The following is a 26844-nucleotide window of genomic DNA, read 5'->3' on the forward strand; positions in this document are numbered from 1 at the left end:
GGTGCCTGGGTACCTCTGAAGAAACCACAAGGCACACAATGGTGCCTGGGCACCCCTGAAGAAACCACAAGGCACACAATGGGGCCTGGGCATTCCTGAAGAAACCACAAGGCACACAATGGGGCCTGGACACCACTGAAGAAACCACAAGGCACACAATGGTGCCTGGGCAGCCCTGAAGAAACCTCAAGGCACAAAATGGTGCCTGGGCCCCCCTGAAGAAACCACAAGGCACCCCAGGGTGCCTGGACACCCCTGAAACCTCAAGGCACCAAATGGTGCCTGGACACCCCTGAAGAAACCACAAGGCACACAATGGTGCGTGGGCACCCCTAAAGAAACCACAAAGCACACAATGGTGCGTGGGCACCCCTAAAGAAACCACAAGGCACCCCAGGGTGCCTGGGTACCTCTAAAGAAACCACAAGGCACACAATGGTGCCTGGACACCACTGAAGGAGCCACAAGGCACACAATGGTGCCTGGGCAGCCCTGAAGAAACCTCAAGGCACAAAATGGTGCCTGGGCACCCCTGAAGAAACCACAAGGAACACAATGGTGCCTGTGCAGCCCTGAAGAAACCTCAAGGCACAAAATGGTGCCTGGGCCCCCCTGATGAAACCACAAGGCACACAATGGTGCGTGGGCACCCCTAAAGAAACCACAAGGCACTCAGGGTGCCTGGGTACCTCTGAAGAAACCACAAGGCACACAATGGTGCCTGGACACCACTGAAGGAACCACAAGGCACACAATGGTGCCTGGGCAGCCCTGAAGAAACCTCAAGGCACAAAATGGTGCCTGGGCACCCCTGAAGAAACCACAAGGAACACAATGGTGCCTGGGCAGCCCTGAAGAAACCTCAAGGCACAAAATGGTGCCCGGGCCCCCCTGAAGAAACCACAAGGCACCCCAGGGTGCCTGGACACCCCTGAAACCTCAAGGCACCAAATGGTGCCTGGACACCCTTGAAGAAACCACAAGGCACACAATGGTGCGTGGGCACCCCTAAAGAAACCACAAAGCACACAATGGTGCGTGGGCACCCCTAAAGAAACCACAAGGTACCCCAGGATGCCTGGGTACCTCTGAAGAAACCACAAGGCACACAATTGTGCCTGGGCACCCCTGAAGAAACCACAAGGCACCCTGGTTGAAAAAGGCTGGCATAGAGCAGCATAGGTAAATGGTTGGGCTTTGGGCCAGCATTAGTGTCAGTGATGGAACCTCATTCATGTCCCTGTGCTTTGAGCTCCTGTTTTCTCTCTCATTCTCTCCCACTCACACCTTTCCCCGTATCCCCTTATCGCATTCTCCTTATTTGCCACAGCCTATAAATAATCACACACAGCTATGAGTCACTGTCCCCCGTGTCAGCCCCCTCCCCTCTCACTATACCTCACCGAGCTCAGGCTGAGCTACACAGTGCCTGTGGAAGAAGTCGTGCATGTAGCATCCTCGCCACAAAGCATAGTGCCCAATACCCTGTGTATATAGACACAACACATACAACCCACACAGCCGTCCACCCCGGCCCTCTAGAACGTTCCTCCCTGAGGGGAAGCCGCTACATGCCTATAGGTGCACAGCACAGCACAGCTCCCCTTCTCCCGCTATCTCCCACCACCACCGCCACCACCACCACCTCCCCTGCCCGCAGCCTGGCGAGAGTCACGTGTGCGGGGGTGGGCGGGGCCTCCCCTGCGAGCTTCATTCATAAATCCTGAGGCCGGTGACTGAGCCGCAGCTCGGAGCGGGAGGTGACGATTCGAGCCACGCCAGGCAGGAGGGCATCGGCGGCCGTCGCAGGGTGTGCACGGGACCCGGTAGGTTGAATGGTGGCCCGCTCGCCCCTTTTTATGGCACCCCCCGAGCATCCGTGTGGGCACTCCCTGGATATGTGTTGGGGCTGGGGAACACCGGCTGCTAAAAATCCGCATTTCCTCCGTGCCAGCGGTGCTTTTTTGGGCATTGCATCCGCGGGGCTGGGATCCGGGCTCATTAACATACGGGTGTTTACTGGCTGATCAGGGGGTATCACCCAGGTGAGAGCGGGGACCAAGGCCGGGCTGGGAGGGTTCATGTCATACGGGCTGGATGGTGAGCCGAGCAGGTAGGTGGGGCATCGCTTTTCTACATACTTCCCTGCCAGGCGGTGGGTACTGCCCAATACCATAGCAGTCCATTCATTGCATACCATGGACAGCACCTCACTCATCGATCACTCCTCTAACGATCCATGTATTGCTGGATACTGATGGGTAGCCGGAACTATGATCCTCACTTTCCGATTGACATCTGTCATTTATCAATTTATCTAGTGTAGGATCTCCTAAATAAATATTGCCAAAAAAGGTTCTGTCAGCACTCTATTGATCTGATCGTTCCTCCAAATTATATATTTCTGGATCTGGCAGTATCAACTTTCCATTATTCATCTGTCATGTATCCACTGTCTGATCTCTAAAATACATATTTACAAAAAAGTATCTTTTGAGCACATCATTGATCTGATCACCCTCCTATTGATGTATTTCTGGATCTTGCAGTATCAACTTTCCAATATTCATCTGTCATGTATCCACTGTATGATCTCTTAAATACATATTTACAAAAAAGTATCATGTGAGCACATCATTGATCTGATCTTCCCTCCACTGATGTATTTTTGGATCTGGCAGTATCAACCTTCCATTATTCACCTGTCATATATCCACTGTCTGATCTCTAGAATACATATTTACAAAAAAGTATCCTGTGAGCACGCTATTGATCTGATCGTCCCTCCAAATTATGTATTTCTGGATCTGGAAGTATCAACTTTCCATTATTCATCTGTCATGTATCCAGTGTCTGATATCTTAAATACATATTTACAAAAAAGTATCCTGTGGACACTATTGATCTGATCACCCTCCTATTGATGTATTTCTGGATCTGGCAGTATCAACTGTCCAATATTTATCTGTCATGTATCCAGTGTCTGATCCCTTAAATACATATTTACAAAAAAAAAAAAACCTAAAAAGTAACCTGTGAGCACTTTATTGATTGATCTCCCCTCCAATCATGGATTTACTGCTGTATACTGATGTGTATTCAGCAATATGCTCCTCATTTTCCAATTGACATCTGTCAGGTATCCAATACTTACAAAAAACTATCCTATGAGCACTCTATTGATTTGATCTTCCCTCCTATTATGGATGAATTGGGGATCTGGCATTCTGGAACTGTTATGTATCCAGCAATGTGATCCTCGCTTTCCAATTGATATCTGTCATGTATCCAGGGTGAAATCTCTTAGATACATATTAACAAAAAAGTAACCCGTGAGAACTCTATTGATTTGATCTTACCTCTTATTATGAATGTATGCTGGATCTGACAGTATGCTCCTAACTTTCCAATTACCATCTGTCATGTATACAGTGTCTGAGCCCTTAAATACATATTTACAATAATATGTAACCTATGAACACTCCATTGATTGATTGATCTTCCCTCTAATGATGGATGTTTTGCTGTATACTGTTACGTATCCAGCTATATGATCCTCGCTTTCCAATTGACAGTTTATCCATTATGTGATATTTTAAATACATATTTATAAATAAAGGTAATCTGTGGACACCTCATTGATTTGATCTTCTCTCATTGATTTGATCTTCTCTGTAATTATGGATGTATTGATGTATCTGTCAATTTCCAGTTGACATTTGTCATTTGTTGATATGTTATCTCCCTTTAAATAGTTACAAAAAAAGTAATCTGTGATCACTTAATTGATTTGATCTTCCCTCTAGTTATCAATGTATTGCTGTAATAATATTATGTATGTGGAACATGCCTCTCAGTTTCCAACTGACATCTGTCATGTATCCAGTATATTATCTGTTAAATACATATTTACAAAAAAAAAAAAGTAACCTGTAAGCACCTCATTAATTAATCTTCCCTCTAATTATGGATAGATTGCTGTTTACTGTTGTGTATCTGGTAGTATCCTCTTCACATTCCATTTGACATATGTCGTCTGTCCACTGTGTGATCTCTTATATACATATTTATGGGGAAAAATAAGGAACCTGTGAGCACTTTGTTAATTGATCTTTTCTCTAATATTGGATGTATTGCTGAAATCTGATATGAATCTGGTCCTCATTTTCCAAATGAGATCGGTCATGTATCCAGCACATCTGGTATGAGATTTTTTGGATAAATAATAACAAAAAAGGTATCCTGCGAGCACTTCATTGGTTTGATCTTTCCTTTAATGGAGATCACCTGCATATTGTTATGTATATGGAATATTGTCCTCACTTTCTAAATTGACATCTGTATTCAGTGCATGATCTCCTTAATACATAGTTTAAAAAAAAAAGAAGTAACCTGTGAATATTATATTGATTTGCTCTTCCCTCTAATGGAGATTTTGCTGTTTAACTATTATGTATGTGGCATCATCACCCTGATTTTCCAGTTGACATCTGTCATGTATCCAGAATATTCCCTAAAAAAAAAAGTAACCTGTGAGCACCTCATTGATTGGTTTTCCCTTTAATTATGGATGTATTGCTGTATGTTAATGTGTCTGGCATTGTGGTCCTCACTTTCTATTTGACATCTGTCATGTATCCAGAGTGTGATCTTCCTTTGCATAAAGATTTACAAAAAAAAGTAACCCGTAAACACCGTTCACTATTATTGCCTATTGGTGATTGTCTGCATCCTTCTTAAAATGATGTGTATGTTAAAACTGTAGAATATGGCTGGTTCTGCTTCTTATATATCACCTATCAATGCAGGACCTAATATGATAGTCTAATGCTCTTTTTGGTGATCTCTACACACTAGAAGCAATGGGATGAATTTATCAAAACAGCAGCAGGCAGAATCTGGAGCAGATGCTCATAGCAACCTATCAGGGTCTAGCTTCAGCTTGTTCAGAAAATGAAAGATAGAAGCTGAATGGTTGCTATGCACATCTGCCCTAGATTCTAGCTGCTCCAGTTTTGATTAGTTCCTCTCATTAGATTCCTCCAAACATGTAGTAGTTGAATGATCATGTTTCATCCAACAAATGTTGTTAGGAATTGGTAGATTTTGGTGGTCATACACTCTTCGATTTTATTATCTGACCAATATGTGATTTTATTAAAAGAATTGAATAGCCATAACTTCCCTTCTGATCGATTTAAGCTCCGTACACACGTACCGAATGTCGGCCGAACGATCGGCCGTCTTTTGTCCGGTGCTGTCCTGTCGGCTGAAAACTGCAAAAGACTGCACATGAATTTTGTCGGCCAACAACAGCCGACTGCAGAAGTGATGTCATGTGATGGTTAACTTTCCATGTGTTTTTTCTTCTCTGAGCATGCCCAGTCTTGCTAATCGGCTGTTTGTCGGCCGAATTCTGTACTGACTGGCGAACAATCGGCCGTTCTGGTGTTGGCCAACAAAAATTTTAATGCCTGCACACCAGATTCTGTTTGGCCGAAAAGTCGGCTGTCGGAAGCATCATACTAACTAGCCGACAATCGGCCGATCATTCGGCGGCCGACAATCGCTACGTGTGTACGGGGCTTTAGACTTGATTTAGACCGGATTCGATAAAACAGAGTCAGTCACCCAGGGTAGAAAATTATCAGTCATTTTAATTGAGATACTTTGTTCATGAATATGATTGTATTTTAATTGATCACATATTGAGATTGCATGGTGGAAACAGAGATGTGATTGATAACTTACATTGATCTTCCAACTGTCAACCAAAATCCACATCTCCGTTTGGCACATTGGTTGAATAGGTCAGAAGAGAACAATTGTGAAAGAAATTGATCATTATTTAAAGCATGTGTGGCCATTATTAAAGAGATTTAAGTGGCTATAAAGGAATTTTTTTACCTTAATGCAATTCTTCAGTAAGATAAAAAAAATGCCACAGTAAGTATATCGCTCTCACCTTGCTAAAAACCTACCTGATTCCTATATGAATCCAGTGCTGTGCTTATTTGCAGCCAGCTCTGATGTCTCTCCCTCTTCTCACAGGCACAGAGGCAGCAGCAGGAGCCATTGGCTTCTGCTGCTGTCAATCAAATCCTGTGAGGAGGGAATGGGGGAGGGGTTGATATGCACTGTATGTGTCAAAAGATGCACACATTCCAGCTTAGGAGTGAGCTTGGGGAGGTGCACCCCCCAGAGGAAGCCTCCTATGGTTGCACACAAAGAAGAAGAGGAGGGGCCTAGAGTGCCAGCAGGGGAGGGGCAGAGGAGGAAGATCAGGGCCACTCTGTGCATTACAATTGCACAGAACAAGTAAGTATAACATGTTTATTATTTAACAAAAATATATAGAAGTCTTTTCAATTACTTTAATTTGAAACCCCTGCTTGCTTCATGTACGAGTCATACTTAGTCAGGGCAGTTCATTTTTCTTTAAAAATTATGCAATTCCATAATTCAGCCTTTCTCAATCAGGGTTCCTCTGGAGGCTGCTAGGAGTTCCTTGAGTTGTGGTGGATTGACCTATTTATTGGTGCCTGCATGGTTCCAGAGGCAATGCCACCTGGCAGAGCCAGCATATGTTACTCCAGGTACCTTTTTAGTGGTCGTTAAGGGTGGTGATTGGACAACCACTATATGGATGGCCATGCACAGAGCTATTTTATATATGATATTTTCTATAAATTTACTGTCTAAATGGAAATACAATCGGAAGAAATGAAAAGATTGTTCAGTGCACCATACACTTGGTGATCTTGGTAGATCTTATCTACTATCCTACGACTAGATTTTCTGTCAAAACTGATCAGAATAATTTTGATTACGTTTTTTTGGCTTTGCTCCAAATTGATTGATGGCACTGGTATGTGTCTTTTCAGAATTCATAGATTCAGTCATATTATCCAATTTTGTGAAGAATCATGTGATCAGCTTATTACATGTATCACCATATTCTTTCAACTGTTCACCAGTGTCATTTTTCCCAATGATACCCAATAGTGACATAGTTACATAGTTAGTCAGGTTAAAAAAAAAAAAGACACATCCATCTAGTTCAACCAATAAAAAAACAATCCAATCCCATAAACAAAAAAAAAAAAAAAAAAAAAAAAAAACAACAATCATACAATCCCATGACCAATGAATTGGTTTTAGCAGGGATTCCCAGAGACCTGGAAATAACTTTAAGAGATCCTATGGGGTAAAAAGGTTGAGAAAGGCTGCCATAACTGATCACATAGGCTTGATATTCCTTTTTGTCCTACCATTCAGTGTTTCATCTGCTATAACACATCCCACCTTTCTGTTTCTGCAGGTGTCAGATCATGAGCAATGAGTCACCTCCATGGGAGAATATAACTGACAGCTCCACGGTGAGAAAAAATGCAATATGACAGTAATCTAGAGATCTAGACGAGAATCGTATACTAACATTGAGGAATACATTTATCCACCAGCAGGCATTTAGCTTGAGATATTAAGTGAAACTGCCAGCAAATAATGTACATTTTGTTAAGTGAGTGCCTATATACAGTATCTCACTAAAGTGAGTACACCCCTCACATTTTTGTAAATATTTTATTCTATCTTTTCATGTGACAACACTGAAGAAATTACACTTTGCTACAATGTAAAGTAGTGAGTGTACAGCTTGTATAACAGTGTTAATTTGCTGTCCCCTCAAAATAACTCAACACACGGCCATTAATGTCTAAACTGCTGGCAACAAAAGTGAGTACACATATAAGTCAAAATGTCTAAATTGGGCCTAATTAGCCATTTTCCTTCCCCAGAGTCAAAGATAGCCTAGGCTAAAAGAAGATTGCCAAGACCCTGAAACTGAGGAGCAACATGGTGGCCAAGACCATACAGTGGTTTAACAGGACAGGTTCCTCTCAGAACAGGCCTCTCCATGGTCGATCAAAGAAGTTGAGTGCACATGCTCAGCGTCATATACAGAGGTTGCCTTTGGGAAATAGACGTACTGCCAGCATTGCTGCACAGGTTGAAGGGGGTGGGGGGGTCAGCCTGTCAGTGCTCAGACCATACGCCGCACACTGCATCAAATTGGTCTGCATGGCTGTCGTCTCAGAAGGAAGCCTCTTCTAAAGACGATGCACGAGAAAGCCCGCAAACAGTTTGCTGAAGACAAGCAAACTAAGGACATGGATTACTGGAACCATGTCCTGTGGTCTGATGAGACCAAGATAAACTTATTTGGTTCAGATGGTGTCAAGCGTGTGGGGCAGCAACCAGGTGAGGAGTACAAAGACAAGTGTGTCTTGCCTACAGTCAAGCATGGTGGTGGGAGTATCATGGTCTGGGACTGCATGAGTGCTGCCGGCACTGAGGAGCTACAGTTCATTGAGGGAACCATGAATGCCAACATGTACTGAGACATACTGAAGCAGAGCATCATTCCCCTCTTTTCGGAGACTGGGCTGCAGGGCAGCATTCCAACATGATAACGACCCCAAACACACCTCCAAGATGACCACTGCCTTGCTAAAGAAGCTCAGGGTAAAGGTGATGGATTCGCCAAGCATGTATCCAAACCTAAACCCTATTGAGCATCTGTGGGGCATCCTCAAATGGAAGGTCGAGGAGCGCAAGGTCTCTAACATCCATTAGCTCCGTGACATCGTCATGAAGGAGTGGAAGAGGACTCCAATGGCAATCTGTGAAGCCCTGGTAAACTCCATGCCCAAGAGGGTTAGGGCAGTGCTAGGAAAAAATGGTGGTCACACAAAATATTGACACTTTGGGCCCAATTTAGACATTTCTCTTGACTTTGACGGTGTGTACTCCCTTTTGCTGCCAGTGGTTTAGACAATAATGGCTGTGTGCTGAGTTATTTTGAGGGGACAGCAAATTTACAGTTATACAAGCTGTACACTCACTACTTTACATTGTAGAAAAGTTTCATTTCTTCAGTGTTGTCACATAAAAAGATATAATAAAATATTTACAAAAATGTGAGGGGTGTACTCCCTGGTGTGTGTGTGTATATATGTATATATATATATATATATATATATATATATATATATATATATATATATATCCCTTTTTCAGATGTGTTAATTTTTTCCCCCATTCCATGGTACTAAATGCACTCCCAGGAAGTCTGTGCTGAGAAAAACTTTAAAAAACTGCTAATGCTGACCGCTTAAAAAAAAAAAAAAACTTGAGTGGAAGTCATACTGATTTTTGAATTTCAGTACTTTCTTAGTCATGTACCTGCGGCAAGTCTGCAAAAATGTAGTCAGAACTATTAATGTGCTTACTGATCTCTAGCCAGTCTTTTAAAGCCCTTGGACCAGCCATTCTCAACCAGGGTTCCCCTGAAATCATTAGGGTCACATTACTGTTACATTCTGACCACACAATCTCTTTAACATCAATTTTAGATTGACCAAAATATGTAATCTGAAGACTCGTCTTATCTATTCAGTCATGTTTGTATCTATTCAGACAAGCCATTGCACTGCGCAGTTGTTGGTAGCTCTAAAGAAGATTGTACAATCAGATTGTAAGCTGTGTGGGGAGCCTAAAGCTGGCAATTCATGGGTCTGTTTTTTTTTTTATTGTTTAGCCAGTGGGTTGAATAAAAAAAACTGACCCTATTCCCCCATCCACACATTTGATATAGATGCAGGAAGCCACCCCCCCCCCCCCCATGCCATTGTATTCTGACAGTGGGACTTTCCCGCCGTCAGCATATACTGATGAGCGCGCTGCGGTCAACTGTTTGCAAGTGCTGATTGAATGGATGTTTTCCAGCAGGACCAGTTATGAAAAGGCAATTGATAGATCACCTTCTCAGGAACAGCATTGGCCAGAGATGGATTGAAATTTGGCTTGTTCCTGCTGAACCGGCTGATTTTGATCCATGTATGGCCAGCTTAAGGTTCTTCCAGAGGTTTCTAGGAGTTTATTGAGATGTGGCGGATTCACCTCTCATTTGATGGTGCCTCCATAACTCGGGGGTAGGTAAACACCATTTAAAGCCACGTACACACGATCAAATTATCGGACAAATTTTCATTTATTTATTGTTGCATGCTAGCCTCATATCAAAAGTGAAGAGGTTACTTTTATACGAAAATTCTCGTACAACAGAATTAAATTTCAGAAGTGATGCCATGTGTTGAATTTTGTATGTATTCTTTCGTTTGCAAGCATGTGTAGTCTTGCTCTTATGATTTTTTTTTTTCTTGGGCGAAATCTGTACTAATTTAACGAAAATCAGGTTGTTTTCACATACGATAAAAAATTATAGCCTGCACATTCAGTTTTTGTCTTCCGAAAAACCGTAATCAGCTGTCAAAAGCACCATACTAACAATCTGAAAATTGGCAGATCGTTCGTCGGATTAAATTTTACCTCCGATTTTCTTATTTTGTGTACAGGCCTTAAGAGTCAGTTGCATTAACTCAATTATCTTTTTCACAGTCTAGAACGGTGCCATTATTGGAGGAGCATTTTTCCCACTGACCACCAATAAGTTTACTTTGGCGCCTGTGATCAGTAAGAGGTGTAATAGTGTCCCATCATTAGTGTCAATAAATAAATAGTGTCTCATTGTTGCGTTGGTGTCAGTGGAAGAATAAGTGTTCCATTAATGGTGGATGTGGGAGAAATTGTGCCCCATTGTTGATGTCAGTGGGAGGAATTATACTCCACTGTTCATGTCAATGGAAAGAATCTTGCCTCATTACTGGTGTCAATTGGGGGAATAATGCGCCAGGGGCCAGTTAAAGGCAAGCAAGGGGCTACAGTTTGGAAACCACTGCTCAAGCATAATAGAGATGGAACTAGCAATGACAGCCTCCATATTTTTGGAGACCCATGTTTCCTGTAATGCACATGCTTGCAATACTTGGTGCACTTAAAGCGGCGCTCCACCCAAAAGGGGAAGTTCCACTTTAAGGACTCGCCCTCCACTCCTCTTGTAGAATTGGCACTTTTTAGGAGCAGGGGAGGGAATGGGTACACGGTTTTGACAGGTAACCGCTCCCACTTCCAATCGCCTAGGTGGTCTCCCCTCCTCCCTACTGTCTTCTGGGACACGTGACAGGTCCCAGAAGACTGCTTGACCATTCAGGTTGCGCAGAACTGCTTGTGCATGCGTAGTGGCCACCCAGTTTTGAAGCTGTTAAGTTAAGATGCCGGCATCGAGGAAAGAAGACCGCAGGTAAAACCCTGGGGCTGGGGTGAGCACACCACTGAATCATGGGACAGGTGAGTGGCTGTTTTTTTTTTTTTAAGTCAGCAGCTACAGTTTTTGTTGCTGCTGACTTATTTTTTCCACAGGACACTGGAACTCCTCTTTAAATAAAGGCACTTTAGTTCATGTGTATGAACTATGATTGAATAGGGCCATTAGCAAAATCTGTAATTTTAATGCTCTGCTGTATATGGCTTTAGGCATGTACAGAGAGTGCGATGCACTAAACAAGAGGTGTCTAAATTGCTGACGATCTAGGGTTACCTACAGGGAACGGATGGAAAATAGGGCTTCCATCTGTCCAGATTTAACGGATCGGATCAGATGTCAGCGGACATGTCTCCGCTGACATCCAATCCCCCATAGAGATGCATGGGGGGGACCGTTCAGATCCGCCAAAAAAAAACGGACCGTTCAGATCCGCCTGTGTGAAAGGGGCCTAAATGTGCATGGACACATGCTGGGGAGTTTACTGGCTGAAGAAAAAAAACGTCTGAAGCCAAAAACAGAAGCTGTAAAAATGTCCAGTGTGCATGAGGCCTTAGAGGAGAAAGGATATCAGACTGTAAATAAACTGTTCATGCTGCTAGACAAAGGTTTACATGGGGCAGATTCTAGGAAGGTAGGTGATACTACAGATAACAGCAATAAATATGTATTTAATACTGCTAGTTCTTAGTATTTATTGTTTATACTTTATTTACCAAGATATGCATTATTGAGTGCTAGACTTTTAGGCTAAGTTCACATGTAGGCATTTTGGGGAGTTTTTCAGCTCTAAGGATCAGCTCAAAAAATGCCCAACAAGACAAATCCTATTCATTTCAATGGCCCCTGTTCATATCAAAGCGTTCCGACGCCTTTAACAAAACGCCCGACGCTGCAAAAAGTACATGAGCTTCTTTTTGGGCAGATTACAGTCGTTTTTGCCCCATAGACTTAATGCAAATGCTGGAAAGGCGATATAGAGTGTTTTACAGGCGTTTAACCTGTAAAGCGCTTCTAAACACGCCTATGAAAACGCCTGGAAAAGCCTATAAAATAGCAACGCCTAGATGTGAACGTAGCCTAAAATTTTTGTTTTGCTTGAAAACAGAGCCTTAGCTCATTTAGCTAGAAACATTGATTTTTCATTGTTATTAAATGTACATTAATTATTTATAGACTATTGACAGAGCATAGATATAAATAGCCTGTCCATTTTACTACTTCTTACCTAGTGTAATCACACTAACCTCTAAATTGTATATTCATTTGCTGCCTGTAAGCAGTTTTAAAATGCATAAGATGCACTGTGGGTTCAATTTACTAAAGGCAAATAGGTTGTTCACTTTGCAAGGGGATTTCTCCAGGGTTTAGTGAATGTGGTGAAATTTCACTTTGCAAAAATACCCAATCATGTACAAAGAACATTAACAAAAACAGTTTTTCCTTGCACATGATTGGAGGGTGGAAATTAGCAGAGCTTCACCTCATTAACTAAGGGAAGACTAAATTCCCTTGCAAAGTGAACAGCCTATTTGTCTTTAGTAAATCATCCTCATTGTGTACCAATAACAAACAAAATTCTAAGGCCCCTTTAACACAGGCCAGATCCAGTTTTGCTCAGCAGGGGATCTGTTCGTTGATTCTGTGCTGGGCCGAATGACAGGTCTGTGTCTGCTCCGCTTATACACAGCCTGCTCTGCTATATGGGCAGTCGGATGTAAATGCACCAAATGTCAGTTTACACCTGAAAGCCCTCTGATCAGGCCAGATGGAGGGGAATTGATTGATTTTGCTGAATCAGATCAGAGGTAGCCAGGCGTAAACGGACAAGTCCGTTGACATCCGACTGCCAATTGAGGAGGACGAAGGGTCTGATTGGGTCCGCCTGAAAAACGGACAGGCAGATCTGATTGGATGGCCCATGTGGAAGGGGCCTTACTCCTGCATTCATGTCAAATTCTTGAAGTGTCATTAAGTAGTAAGACATAGCTTCCTGTGATCCTAAATTTTGGGTAATGATTAGAGCTAATCAGGGTTCTGTACTAAAAACTGGTATTTCGATAAGCATAAGCTTTTTCTCAAGGCTGGTGTGGTTTGCTAATATGCAACTATTGTATATCCAGGCATAAATGTATTGCAGATAGAAATTCAATGTGAAAACAAAAAAACAATACTAGCACCCATCTGTGCTGATCTTCATGTTTGGAGCTGCCTACACTGTGTATATATAAGATTAGGGAGGTTACAGAACTGGATAGGTTGAATGAGGGCTTTTTTATTTTTTTCACAAAAGGTACAAGATTGAGATTCAGGATAATGATACCCAGGATGAGAAGCATATCAAAGTAAAACTACAGGAAGGAAAAAATAGAGGCTGCCATTGTTGACCTCCTTCTGAAATTAAAGCGGAGTTCCGGCCTCGGAAAAGTTTTTTTAGAAAAAAATACCCCCGGGACAGTCAGGGCTAGTGCATTCCAGAATGGCTAGCCTCTGAACTGTCCCCGGGTTCACTTACCTTTTAGAAGAAATACTTACCTTGAAAATTTCTTGTCCAGCGCTGCCATCTCAGGTGTGGGCAGCTGAAGCCAGGGCATCCTCTTCAGTGTCCTCTTCGTCCCAGAATGCCCTGCACTGGCCCCGCTCGTCACTTCCGGGCAGGCGCGTCATCCCTGCACAGCAGAAGCTGTTTAGCAGGGAATGACGCGCCTGCACCGGAACTTACGAGCGGGGCCGGTGCAGGCGCATTGACTCCTGGGAGCGATGACGTTCAGTACTTTCTTCAAAAACAAGGTAAGTAAAGAGAAAAAAAAAAAAATCGAGACTATCCATTTGTTTTTTAGGGCATTTAAAGCAAGCGGATGGCCCAAAGTCATTTTTTAGGCCGGAACTCCGCTTTAACTGACTGACTTTCTAAAACCCCAGCTAGGAACAAGTATGCAGCACATAAAGGCAAAACTCCACATTTGCCTACTAGCACACTGGACATTTGGATGCAAGTGGAAGTCCCACACCCATTGTTAAGCCCCACTGCTGTCAGCCTACTTGTGTTCCAGGCAATGGTCCAGGTGCATACTGCCCGAAATGTTTGTACCGCTCAGTGTACCATCCGGCCGCAGCAGCTGTCCGCCTCTCATAGTGTTTAACAGGCAGCCAGCAACGGGGCTGGACGGTGCACCTCTGCCCGAACCTTAACTCCCAGTGGGCAGTAAGCCTTTAGCTCGCCATAGGCTATTCATTTTTTTTTCATTCAGTCAATCGGCTGAGCAGAAGAAAAAAAAAAAAAAAAGAAAAACTAACAGGTTCCTTCATCTATAGAAGTGAGCTGAGGGGATTCCCTCAGCTAGGACATTGTTTTGTGATCATGGTAGCCGCCACTGTCAGAATACACTGATCAACAGCTGCAGCCACTGTTCAATGAACATTTTGTAACATATCCCTTTGGCAAATAATTGACTTCTGGCAAGCAGGGACAGCCACAAACTAACTGAAATTTGGGAGGCTTCGCACTGGATCATTGAAGCAGATGTTTTGAGATCACTTGAATAAGTAGCAAGTACTAAAGGAGATTGGTAAATACTGGCTCCTTAGTTTTCTCTCAGTAGGTTTGCTTTCAAAGGCCCACAGCTCCCGGGGTGGTTTAGCTATTTTTTGGGGGCTACTGTATGTATGAAGGCATGCTCCGGAGATGATTGTTTTTTCTTAATCTGGATTTCACCCTCAACACTCCACAGAAACTACTTTCCTGAAACATACAAATAATTTACTAATGGCTAAAACCAATGGACGCTATTCTATACTCCTACTTCTGGAACTTTCAGGTGCCTTTGATATGATTGACAACCCCCTCCTCCTCAAACTTTACTAGTTAGGTCTCCTTGACTGGTTCTCATCTTGCCTATCCCACCGCACCTGCAGTGTCACTTACAATTCCACTTTCTCCTCTTCCTTTCTCTATTGGGGTCCCCCAAAGTTCTGTTTTTGCACTTCTCTGCTTCTCAATCTTCACCCACTCCCATGGCTTTCAATGTGATTTCTACACTGATGACGCCCAAATCTATCTCTCTACCCCTCAGCTCACAACATCAGTTTTCCCACCAATCACTAACTTCTTGACCAATATATCAAATGTGGATGTTTCACCACTTCCTCAAACTCAATCTATCCAAAACTGAGCTCATATTAATTCCTTCTCCACATGCCCCTTCTGACTTCTCAGTCAAGATCAGTGGCACAACCATCAACCTGTCCCCCCATGCCAGGGTTCTAAATAGCCCCACATCCAATTACTGTCCAAAGCTTGCTGCCTCAAAACCCCCAAAATACACCCCTTCCTAAGCAATGACACCACAGCCATCTCTTGCCTTGACTACTGGAACTCCCTCCTCATTGGATTACCTTTATATAGGCTATTCCCCCTTAAGTCAATCATGAATGCTGCTGCCAGACTCATCCACCTTACCAACAGTTCAGTGTTTGCTACCCCTCTCTGCCAATCCCTTCATTGGCTGTCACTCTCCCATCGAACAACAACTTGCAAAGTCATCCATAACTCAGCCCCCTGCTAAGTCACTAATCTAGTCTCAAAATACAAACCAAATTGTTAGCTTTTGTTCCTCCCAAGACCTCTTGCTCTTTAGCTTTCTTGTCATCTCCTATCCTATGGAACTCCCTACCCCAATCTATCTATCTCCTACTCTGTTTGCTTTTTGACGATCCCTGAAAACCCTTCTCTTCAGAGATGCCTATTCCACCTCCACCTAAAAACTGTATTTCCACTTTCTCCATCAGCTCATCCCCCACAGTTATTACCTTTTGTATCTCTTGACACTCCCTCTTAAGCCCCGTACACACGTACCGATGGTCGGCATACAAATGTTCGTCTTTTCTCCCCGGGATGTCGGTGTCTGTTGAAAAGTGCAAAGACAGCACAAGGACAGCACAAGAATTTTGTCTGCAGACTTCAGCTGACTGCAGAAGTGATGTCATGTAATGGTTAACTTTCCCTGTGTTTTTAATTTTCTGAGCATGCCCAGTCTTGCAAATCTGCGGTCTGTCGGCCGAATTCTGTACTGACAGGCGAACAATCGTCCGTTCTGGTGTCCGCAGACAAAAATTTTCATGTTTGCAAGAAAGACTTTTGTCCGCGGATTGTGCGCAGACATCTGTCGGAGGCACCATACTAACACGCGTACAAATCGGCAGATCTTTCGTCCGCCGACGTTTGTATGCCGACGATCGGTACGTGTGTACGGGCCTTTAGATTGTAAGCTTTAACAAGCAGGGCCCTCTGATTCCTCTATTGCATTGTATTGTAACTGTTTGGTTTGCCCTCATGTCGTAATGCACTGTGCAAACTGTTGCCACTATATAAATCCTGTATAATATTACTACTCACTGGCAGATCCTCCAGCATGCTAAAAATACAAAATAAAGCATTTAGAACGATTAAAAAAAGAAAAAAAAAAAAAAAAAAGTGTAATTGACTATGGACTCTTGCGTCTGGCAAAGAGAATAGTTATCATTGTGGTGGATGCTTTCACACAATATACTCCAGAGCAATAGGCTCTGAAACACTTGAACGACCATAAGAGCTGAGGCAAGCTCCTCTTGGGTTTCCCAGCTATAGCAGTGAATTTCTTCACTCATTAGAGATAAGTAACATGGGTGTTTAGAAAGCATGGAACAAGGCTTTGTGCATTATGAATATGAGGATCACACATGACAGAACTAAAGGCACTTTACTGAAAAGCATTAACTTTATGCTTTGCCCAAAAGTCTGCCCTCATGTATATTAAAGTGGAGTTCCAGCCACAGAATTTTTTTTTTTTAATGTCCCCTCCGACTTCTATACATCCGCTAATCCTGTTTTATACAGTGTAATAATAGTTTTGCAAGCATGAAATCTTAGCTTTATAAAATTTATGCTGAGCGCCGCCATCTTTGTCCTGGTTCGCCGAGTCCGTTGTGGGTAAATGTCTGACCTGCTTCCTGGTTGTAGTGGGCGGAGGCTGGTGAATCCAGCGTGAAATCTCACGCATGCCCAGTACTATGCGATCGGCATCGCCGTCCGCACTGTGCTCCGCCTAACATTGCGTCATTTCCTGTTTGGAAATAACGCGATGAGAGGAGCGGCCGGCCGCCTTTGTCACTGCCCATTGCATCCTGGGAGCCACGAATAAGAGCTCCCAGGACGCATTGCGGGACAGGAAGTGACGGCGCAGGTCGCGGAAGGAGGAAGTGGATGGTAAGGTGAATATTATCCTCTGTAATAAGGTAAGTAAAAAAAAAAGCCGGGAATATCCAATTCTTGCTCAGGTAAGGATAAGGAAGCAGATGCCATAAAATCTAAAGGCATGATTTTGTGGCCAGAACTCCGCTTTAACTTAAGGTATTAATCTGAGTAACCAAGAAGTTTTGTTTTTGTTGAAATGGCAATGATAAAATATCTAAAGCATGTGGTGACAGCATAGTAAAAAAAAAAAAGTTACCACAGGCTTTACTAGCAAATGTGTAAAGTTGGGCAAACAAGCCTATGTGAAACAGTCAGCTGCAGGCATTCCTTCTTAATAATTTCTGAAATTCACTAATAGGCACAGAAGTGCACAAAAACTCCAAAGGTCTGCAATTCATTTTAAAGTGATCTAAACTCAAGAACGAAAAAATGGAGTATATTGCAGCTCACCCGTCCTTGGGCCCCTTTCAGACAGTCTGTCTGATCAGGTCCACCTGTCAGTATTTCAGGTTGACCTGATCGGACCCTCCAGTCTCTTCTATGGAGTGGCAGATGTCTGCTGACACTCGCTGCCAACTGATCCGATCCGGTCTACCAAAAACAGGGGGATGATGGTCCTATTCCCCATCTGTCTGATGGATCGGATAAAAATGGACAGGCGGTCAGTTTCCTTCGGATTGAACATTGTTTAAGGGACGATCAATATCCTTAAACAGGGAGCCTCGCTTTAAATCCCCCCTTATAAGCCATTACACCAAATATCAATATAATCCATGGGAGAACATACAAAAGGGAGACGTCATGAGAGTGACGGTGTTTAAGTTTATGAACCTTTACACATTCTTTAAGCCATTGGATGATCACCTATCTGCTATATGTTTAAATTAAGAATTATAGCATTCTAGATTCATTCTATTATATACAGGTACACATGCAGACATAGCTAGGTCAGTAGGGAGCAGATTATTTTGGACATGTAGATTTTATTATTGGTTTCAATAAAGATGATAATTACTTATATATGCTGATGGGAGCAACCACATTTTGTTTACCATCCATTATTTAGTTCTGTTTTACGGGGGGACAATGCTCACTCACCATACAGTATGGTCATACTCGGACAGACCTTGTGTTAGGACTACAGCGAACCTTGCATTCCCTTCAACTCCATAACAGTAGGGAGCAGGTGTTCTGTGGACAACCTGGGCAGAGCTTATAAGACTGCTTGAGATAACACTGTAGAGTAAAAAAGTCAGTATTGACTTTCCGGCAGGATCAACAGGTATAGCCTAATTGTACAGTACAGGATACAGAAATGATATTTATAGACAGTGGATTATAGCCTGTTACCTTTTAGGGGATTTGACACTGGTAATATACAAAACATTTTAAAGGGTATATTGAACTGACCAAAAAAGGAGCAAGTTCAGGGTTTAGGTTTACATAAGGTTAGGAAATAGTCACTACAAAGTGCAACATTTATTTTCTTGTATGTCAACTGTTCACTTCTCTATGGTTCAGTTGTATGCAACACATAAGCTCTACAACTACCATAGAAAAGCAGCTTTCCCTCCATCCTTGACATTATAATCAGTAATTCAAATTTTCTACTGTACAGTTGTAGATCTATAAACATTTAAGTAACCTTTTTTTGACAGGTCAAAGTTTTTTTTTCCCATTAATATGGAGACTGCTGTACCTGCCAAAATATAAACTTTAAAAATGCATACAGAAAACACAGCCTACATTTTCATTACTTCATGCAGGTATTATGGCACTACGCACTCCTTTTTGTTGGTAACCTGGTGATTTTTAAACCTTCTATTGCAATACAAGAGTCATTTCCAAATACACCAACTAAAGGCTCCAGGATGTGTCTATAAGGAAAGCCTAATAAAATTAAAAAAAATAAAATAAAATTTGATCACAGGTGCAGTGTTTGCTGCTCATTAGCAGCTAATTGGTTTTAATTCAGTTTACTGCTAAGCCCAGGAAACATTTCATTTCACAATAGTGGATCACTGTTTGAATTCATTAAATATCTTTAATGCTTCGATTAAAGTTATAGTTAGGGGCAATAGCACAAGCTTTTTCTAAATGCAAACAAAAAATTAACTGATCGCAGGTTGTTTTAACTAACAAGCTCACACTGTCATGGTATTCCATACCTTTATGATAGGTTATAATCTAACAAAATGTGTGTAGAGGTCTTTTAGGTAGTAGCAGACTTAAGCCTCGTACACACGCACCGATTGTTGGTCGGCCGTCTTTTGTCCAGTGTTTTTGTGTTGGTTGAAATGTGCTCTAGACTGCACACAAATTTTCTCGGCCAACAACAACCAACTTCAGAAGTGATGTCATGTGCTGGTTAACTTTCCGTTTGTTTTTTCTTCTCTGAGCATGCCCAGTCTTGCTCATATGATGTTTGTCTGCCGAAATCTGTACTGACTGACGAAAAATCGGCCGTTGTGGTGACGGCCAACAAAAATTTTATAGCATGCACTATCTGGTGATTTTGTTCGGCCGAAAAGTCGCAGGCGGTTGTCGGAATCATCATACTAACAAGCCGACAATCGGCCGATCGGACGTTGGCCGAAAATTCACGGCCAACAATCGGTGCGTGTGTACGAGGCTTGAGTGAAGGAATGCTCTGAAAAGAAAAAGAGATATGAACTCCCAAAAAAATGTATTTCAAATAAGATTGTGAAATAGACAGTAGGCTTCAATGAAAAAAGAATGTAGTATTTTATTTTTAAAGCTAAACTCCAGGTATGGATTGCATTGCACAGTAACATTGGTCCAGTCTGGAACAATGTAAGTATACGTTCTCCATATCTGTGGGATAACTGTAAAAGTGGAGAATTGCCATGGATTTCTGGGTCCTGCGGCTAGTGGCTACCCTGAAGCATAGACATTAAGAGAACAGAAGAGACATTTTGAGAACACCTTGTAGCTCTTTTTAAAAAATGCAAAACACTCTCTGATTGGATGTGGTGGAGAAGTTGGTCCTTTGACATCACAACCTCTACCTCACCCAATCAAAGAACGTAAGAAGACATTCTTTGAACAACAGCCATGCCAAGCAGGCAGGCAACCCAACGTGCACCAATGTAGCTGTACAATACAAACCATACATGAAGTTCAGCTTTAAACAGTATCCCTAAATTTTTTTTAGATGAGCTATGAAACTGGTCGCAAGGAGTTTTGGGAGGTATAGATTCTCCACTTTAGCACTGGAGCTTTGACATTGGGCTCATTCAGCATCCGAGTGTTAGAAGTCTAGTCATAGTCAAGCATATTACAGATTATAGACTATGGAAGGGTGCTTGTACAGTGCATCTGGAAAGCATTCACCGTGCTTCCCTTTTTCCACATTTTATGTTACAGCCTTATTCCAAAATAGATTAAATGCTTTGTTTTCCTCAAAATTCTACAAACATTACCCCATATTTACAACATGAAAGAAGCTTGTTTAAAATTTTTGCAAATTTATTAAAAATAAAAAAAATCCCATGTACATAAGTATTCACAGCCTTTGCTCAATACTTTAAACGCACCTTTGGCATCAATTACAGCCTCAAATATTTTTGAGTCTGATGCTACAAGCTTGGCACACCTGTTTTTGGGCAGTTTCTCCCATTCTTCTTTGCAGGACCTCTCAAGCTCTATCAGGTTGGATGGGGAGCGTTGGTGCACAGCCATTTTCAAACGGGTTGAAGTCTGAGCTCTGGCTGGGCCACTCAAGGAGATTCAGAGTTGTCCCATAGCCAATCCTTTGTTATCTTGGCTGTGTGCTTAGAGTCAATGTCCTGTTCGAAGATGAATCTTCGCCCTAGTCTAAGGTCCAGGGTGCTCTTGAGCAGATTTTTATCAAGGATGTCTCTGCACATTGCTGTATTCATTTTTCCCTCGATACTGCCTAGTCTCCCAGTGCCTACCACTGAAAAACATCCCCACTACATGATGCTGCCACCTCCATGCTTCACTGTAGGGGATAGTAGCTTCAAGGTGATGAACGGTGCCTGCTTTCCTCCAGACAGTACGCTTGACATTCAGGCCAAAGAGTTCAATCTTTACTTCATCAGACCAGAGAATTTTGTTTCTCATGGTCTGAGAGTCCTTCAGGTGCCTTTTGGCAAACTCCAGACGGGCTGTCATGTGCCTTTTACTAAGGAGTAGCTTCCATCTGGCCTCTCACATACAGGCCTGATTGGAGGAGTGCTGCAGAGATGGTTGTTCTTCTGGAAGGTTCTCCTCTCTCCACAGAGAAATGCTGGTACTTTGTCAGAGTGACCATCAGGTTCTTGGTCACCTCCCTGACTAAGGCCCCTCTCCCATGATTGCTCAGTTTGGCCAGGCGGCCCGCTCTAGGAAGAGTCCTGGTGGTTCCAAACTTTTTCCATTTACAGATGATTGAGGCCACTGTGCTCATTGGGACATTGAATGCTGCAACATTTTTGCTGTACCCTTCCACAGATCTGTATTTTGATACAATCCGGTCTCTGAGGTCTACAGACAATTCCTTGGATTTCATGCCTTGGTTTGTGCTTTGACATGGTAACTGTGGGACCTTATATAGACAGGTGTGTGCCTTTCCAAAGAAAGCCTGATTAACTGAATTTACCACCAGTAGACTCCAATGAAGTTGTAGAAACATCTCAAGGATAATCAGTGGAAACAGAATGCACATGAGCTCAATTTTGAGTGTCATGGCAAAGGCTGTAAATACTTATGTACATGTGATTTTTTTTTTTTTTTAAATTTGCAAAGATTTCAAACAAACTTCTATCACATTGGTATGATGGGGTATTGTATGTAGAATTTTGAGGAAAATAATGAATGTATTCTATTTTGGAAAAAGGCGGTAACATAACAAAATGTGTAAAAAGTGAAGCACTGTGAATACTTTCCAAATGCACTGTACACGATAAAAATAAGAGTGAAGAAGTGTGTTTACTGCAGAAAGTGACATTTTACCATATGAATCTGCAGGCTGCTCCGGCTGCACCCAGTCATGATGGGTACGTCTTGCTCTTGGTCCTTCTGTCCATCTTCATTGGAGGAACACTGGTCTTACTTATCGGGGTCCTGATCCTTTGTAGACGATGCTGCGATTCACATCTGAGGCTGTCAAGGTAAAAATCTTTGCAACAAACTTCCCCAGACCCTGCCTATATATTTTTATTTTGCAATTGTACTGCAATTCTTTTTTTTTAGACCCAGTGATGATGCAGAGAAAACAAATACTTCCTATGTGGACGAGACACAGCCAACACATGGTAAGGAGACTTCCTGTTGTGAACCTTTTTCCAGGAGATACAGATTATTCTCTATAGCATCAAATGTCCCTTGACCCACACAGATATCACCATTCGAATAGAAGATGCAGAATCACTGTCCGCCTCAGGTCTTCGTGATGCAGAGTCGGAAAAGTTTTTGTGCACTGCCTCCAGCGGTCGTCGCGTTTCATTCAATGAAGGTGCCTTATGTGGGCAAGAAAGAAGAGAACGTGAACGGGGAAGAAGGTGAGTGAAGAGAAAGTCGCAAGGTAGATGAGGCTAGTACAGGAAGACTTCATAATGCTAATAGTCTTTTGGCTGCTGTACTCTTTTAGGTACACTTTGACAGAAGGAGATTTTCACTATCTGAAGAATGCAAGGCTGACTCTCCCTCCATTTCCCTCCCTACCACCAACTGCTTTGCACATTCTGACCATACATGAAAGCGAAGGCGGTGAAAGTAGCAGCAGTGGAGGAGCATCTGAAACACATTACACTTCTCCGAGCAAGTCAAACATCTCTATATATCAGGTATACCACTTTTTTTTACCTTTAAACCTGTGACCCAGCTTTCTTATAATTTCATATTTTCTTTTTTAAATGTGCTCTTTTTTCAAATCCTGTTAGCCTCCTCGAAGTCCTCCTGCTCCACTAACTCGACTCTCGCTCAGTTTAACATCTGCGCTTCCTGGAGATGCATACAACTCTGTGGCAGATACAAGCTTTATGGAATCTCCAACCCATAGTCCTCCCTCTCCAAGACAAAGCCCAGACAAAGCTAGGGTGAGTAACAGAGTGGAAATAGTGGGAATATGCTGAGAAACAGACAAATAGAATATAGGGTTATCATAGGTGCACCAGTTTCACACCATCCCTTCCTTCCCCAGTTTGACCACAGCAGTCATCTCCCTCCGGGTGGTGCCAGCTCTGATGTGGGTACCACCCGAAGTCATGGTGCAGTACTCCATTTCTTCAGCCGTCTACGGCGTCATGCAAGCTTGGAAGGAGCAAGCCCCTACCTAAAAATCAAGAAATGGAAACTGGGCAGTGTGCAGAGAGCAAGCAGCTTAGACACCAGAGGTGAGGGGGAGGATTGACCTGGATGCACAAGATGAAACAGAAGGAGTCTGTTACCCCAGCTATAAAAGGAGGGTAAACTGAATATATAAAGTGATGAGAGGCATGTCATTTAGTTAACTGGGAAGAGGGAAAAGCAATATATTAGTAAGTAAGGACTGCATTTCAATGAGTTCACATTAATCAGGGGGGTTCATTTATGGGTGAAACTGGTGGGCTGTTTATTACCTACAGGTTTCCTATATGTCACAGGATTTCAGTGGCAAGAATTCTATGTCATTTCTGGTCTCTGCCACCCTAGTCAATGAAGTTCTACTCATCCTGCTGCATTATAAATAATTTAAAATCAGTTAAGAGATTAGATAGGGAGAGCAAAATCCCAAAATCCCATGGAGTGGAACTGGCAATTTAAGTTTACTAATATTTCTGGAGCCAAGAGATAAAATTCAGCCTGTCACCATCTAGCAAAGCTGAAATATTTATATAAAGAAAAAAAAAAAAATCTATCAAATTACTAACATTGTTCTGTATAATTCGGAATATTTGAACAGGAAGTCAGCTGCATGTAGAGAAAATATGTCACAATTACGATTTCAAATATTTTCTGCTCTTAAAAGCTCTATAACATTTTGTAAGTTAGTTTAAACATTCTGTTCAGGTTTTTTTTTTTTTAAAATAGGATCATACAGTAATTATTTTGGGCTAATTGGCATTAGACAGGTATGCTCTAAAACATCCATCTACCCATTGTATTCATAGGAAGGGACAGGAGGGCTAGATAAACAAGCTGGATATCCAAGGATTGTGCATTAAAAAAAAAAATAGTAACAATAGACTTTTACCTTAAACTGTAAAATGATCAGACTAATGTAGTTTATGCAGAAATCTGTCCATAGTTCCTGACATATGGTGTGCTCTCTTTTCACAGGTTCACCAAAACGGCATCAGTTCCAGCGCCAGCGAGCAGCCAGTGAAAGTGCTGAGCGTGATGACATTATACAGTACATAGCACATACCCAAGACTCCGCTTTTGCTTCAAATCAAGGCTCTTACATACCACAACATGGAACACCATCACACTCTCTCGGCAGGTATTCTTCTATTGCCCAGTCCACATCTTTCCAGACACACCTCCCAACAAATGTTTTATAATCCCCTTTTTCACACTGCCTATTGCTAATCAAAGGAGGGGATCATTTAATTTACAATGTTCTTATTTGGTTTACAGGTTAGATCATGGGGAAGATGGATCATTGGCGGATGTAGGAAGCACAGAACAAGGCCAGCTCCCTCCCCAGTGTGACATTTGGAGCCTACGTGCATCATTAGAGCTTTGTGCCTCAGATCAAAGTAGTAGCAACAATGACAGGGACTCTGTTCGTAGTGATGCAGAAAGTGTGAGCTCCTTAAGTGGACTTCCCAGCCTACCCTCCCAGGATCTGCCAGATAGTAGGCCGGGGAAGGGAACAGAGCCAGAGACTGGATCCCGAAAGCTCCTTCAGATGGACAGTGGCTATGCTTCTATTGAAGCCCCTTGCCGGCCACCAGAAGAATCAGGCAGCCCTCATAGGGACAAGACTGCTTCAGAAAAGCGCCTTTTTTTCACTCATGGTGGACGTAAAGGGACAGTATTTGAAAGTCTGGAGGGGCGTTTACACGAACAAGGTGCTGCAGGTGGGGAGGAAGAAACATGGTTTCCCCATCACACTCAAGCAATCAGTCCACAAGATGCTATTACTAGACGAGACTTTAGCATTGATGAAAAGACAGATGCACTATTTAATGAGTTCCTTAGGCATGATCCACAGTATGATGATTCTCCTGTGCGCATAAAGCATCGATCACGAGCGCACTTGCGTAAACAATGGCAGAGGACAAAACAGTACAGTGATCCAGGCATCCGTTTTCCCCCTGCTTTAGACAGGCATCGTGCTTCCCCATTACGCAGAGGAGACAGCACTAGCTACCTTCCAGACACACGCTATCACAGTACGTTACCACGTATTGCAAGCACTACAGATGAGGAAGGAGCAGAGAGCTGTCCACTTAGCCCAGCTTCAATAACACCTGAAGACAAAATTCAGGCCATTGAAGAAGAACCATCTGAACATGGGCCTGCTCCTGAGGAGCCCAGACCTCCAACAGAGACCCCAGATCAGGACTATGGTTATGGCCCTCAAACAACAGAGCTGCTGGATAAAATTGGAGCAGGGCTGGAAGAAAGATTGTATCCAATTGTGCAGAGGACAGCACGCAGCCCTGAGAGGCTCTGCACAGTGGCACACATCTCACCTGATCACAGTCCTGTGTAGCAGCAACATCAAGTCTCCAGCAGTTATCTAGGACAGTTAGGTGGGAATTAAAGACTGAGCAGGTGTGCAACCCACTGTTCCTAGATAGCACAGTGCCAAATAATACCCACTGTGGCACACTGTTTTACCCACTGCCACTTTATGTGCCATACGAACACATGCATGACTGTAAATACATGCAACACATATACACCGCACACCAACATACAGCATGGACATGCATTATTCACAATACCTGTACAATTATCTTCCAAGCAATATAAAGTTTCTTCCTGAAGGCCCTTGGCAACTTTGCGTCAGGGAAAGGGGGGGGGAGGGGGACAAAGTGTGGATCCACTGGCTTTCAATGTGGTTGCTGCAGATCTACGGCTCCCCATCCAAAACAGGACTCACAGGCACAAGGGATGTTCGGGGTTGGTTGGTGCAGGGTCTATTACCAGTGTGTGATGTTTATCTATTTATTTAAATTATTTATTTAAGAAAGATGCTTTGTTCCTGGGAGATAGAGCCTTTGTGCTCTTGTAATTTAATGTAGCACATGACGGGCAGGAGTAATTGTGCTCTCCCCACTACTGCTCTGCATTTTCCCTTATTAAAAGAAGACCGCATATTGTAATTGTCAGAGTCTGAATGTACACTGTGTGTATGCAAGAGGGGGGAGCAAGCATACTTATGAGAAAAAATGCAAATGTTTCTGAATCATTTTTCAACTTCATTTTT

The 26844-nt window shown here is 42.7% G+C and overlaps 1 protein-coding gene across 1 annotated transcript; it reads left to right on the plus strand.

Annotated features, from left to right (window-relative positions):
* The first annotated feature begins 1505 nt into the window (after positions 1–1505).
* On the plus strand, positions 1506–26748 carry CBARP (CACN subunit beta associated regulatory protein). The gene is made up of 10 exons (XM_082248156.1): positions 1506–1826; positions 7322–7379; positions 22449–22591; positions 22674–22735; positions 22819–22981; positions 23071–23266; positions 23363–23518; positions 23623–23815; positions 24741–24903; positions 25041–26748. The coding sequence occupies exons 2-10, from the start codon at positions 7332–7334 to the stop codon at positions 26122–26124; spliced, it is 2208 nt and encodes a 735-aa protein (XP_082104282.1). The 5' UTR covers positions 1506–1826; positions 7322–7331; the 3' UTR covers positions 26125–26748.
* Positions 26749–26844: the final 96 nt, after the last annotated feature.

The sequence above is a fragment of the Pelophylax lessonae genome (genome assembly GCF_965119305.1).
Source record: "Pelophylax lessonae genome assembly, chromosome: 1".
Taxonomy (NCBI): Eukaryota; Metazoa; Chordata; class Amphibia; order Anura; family Ranidae; genus Pelophylax; species Pelophylax lessonae.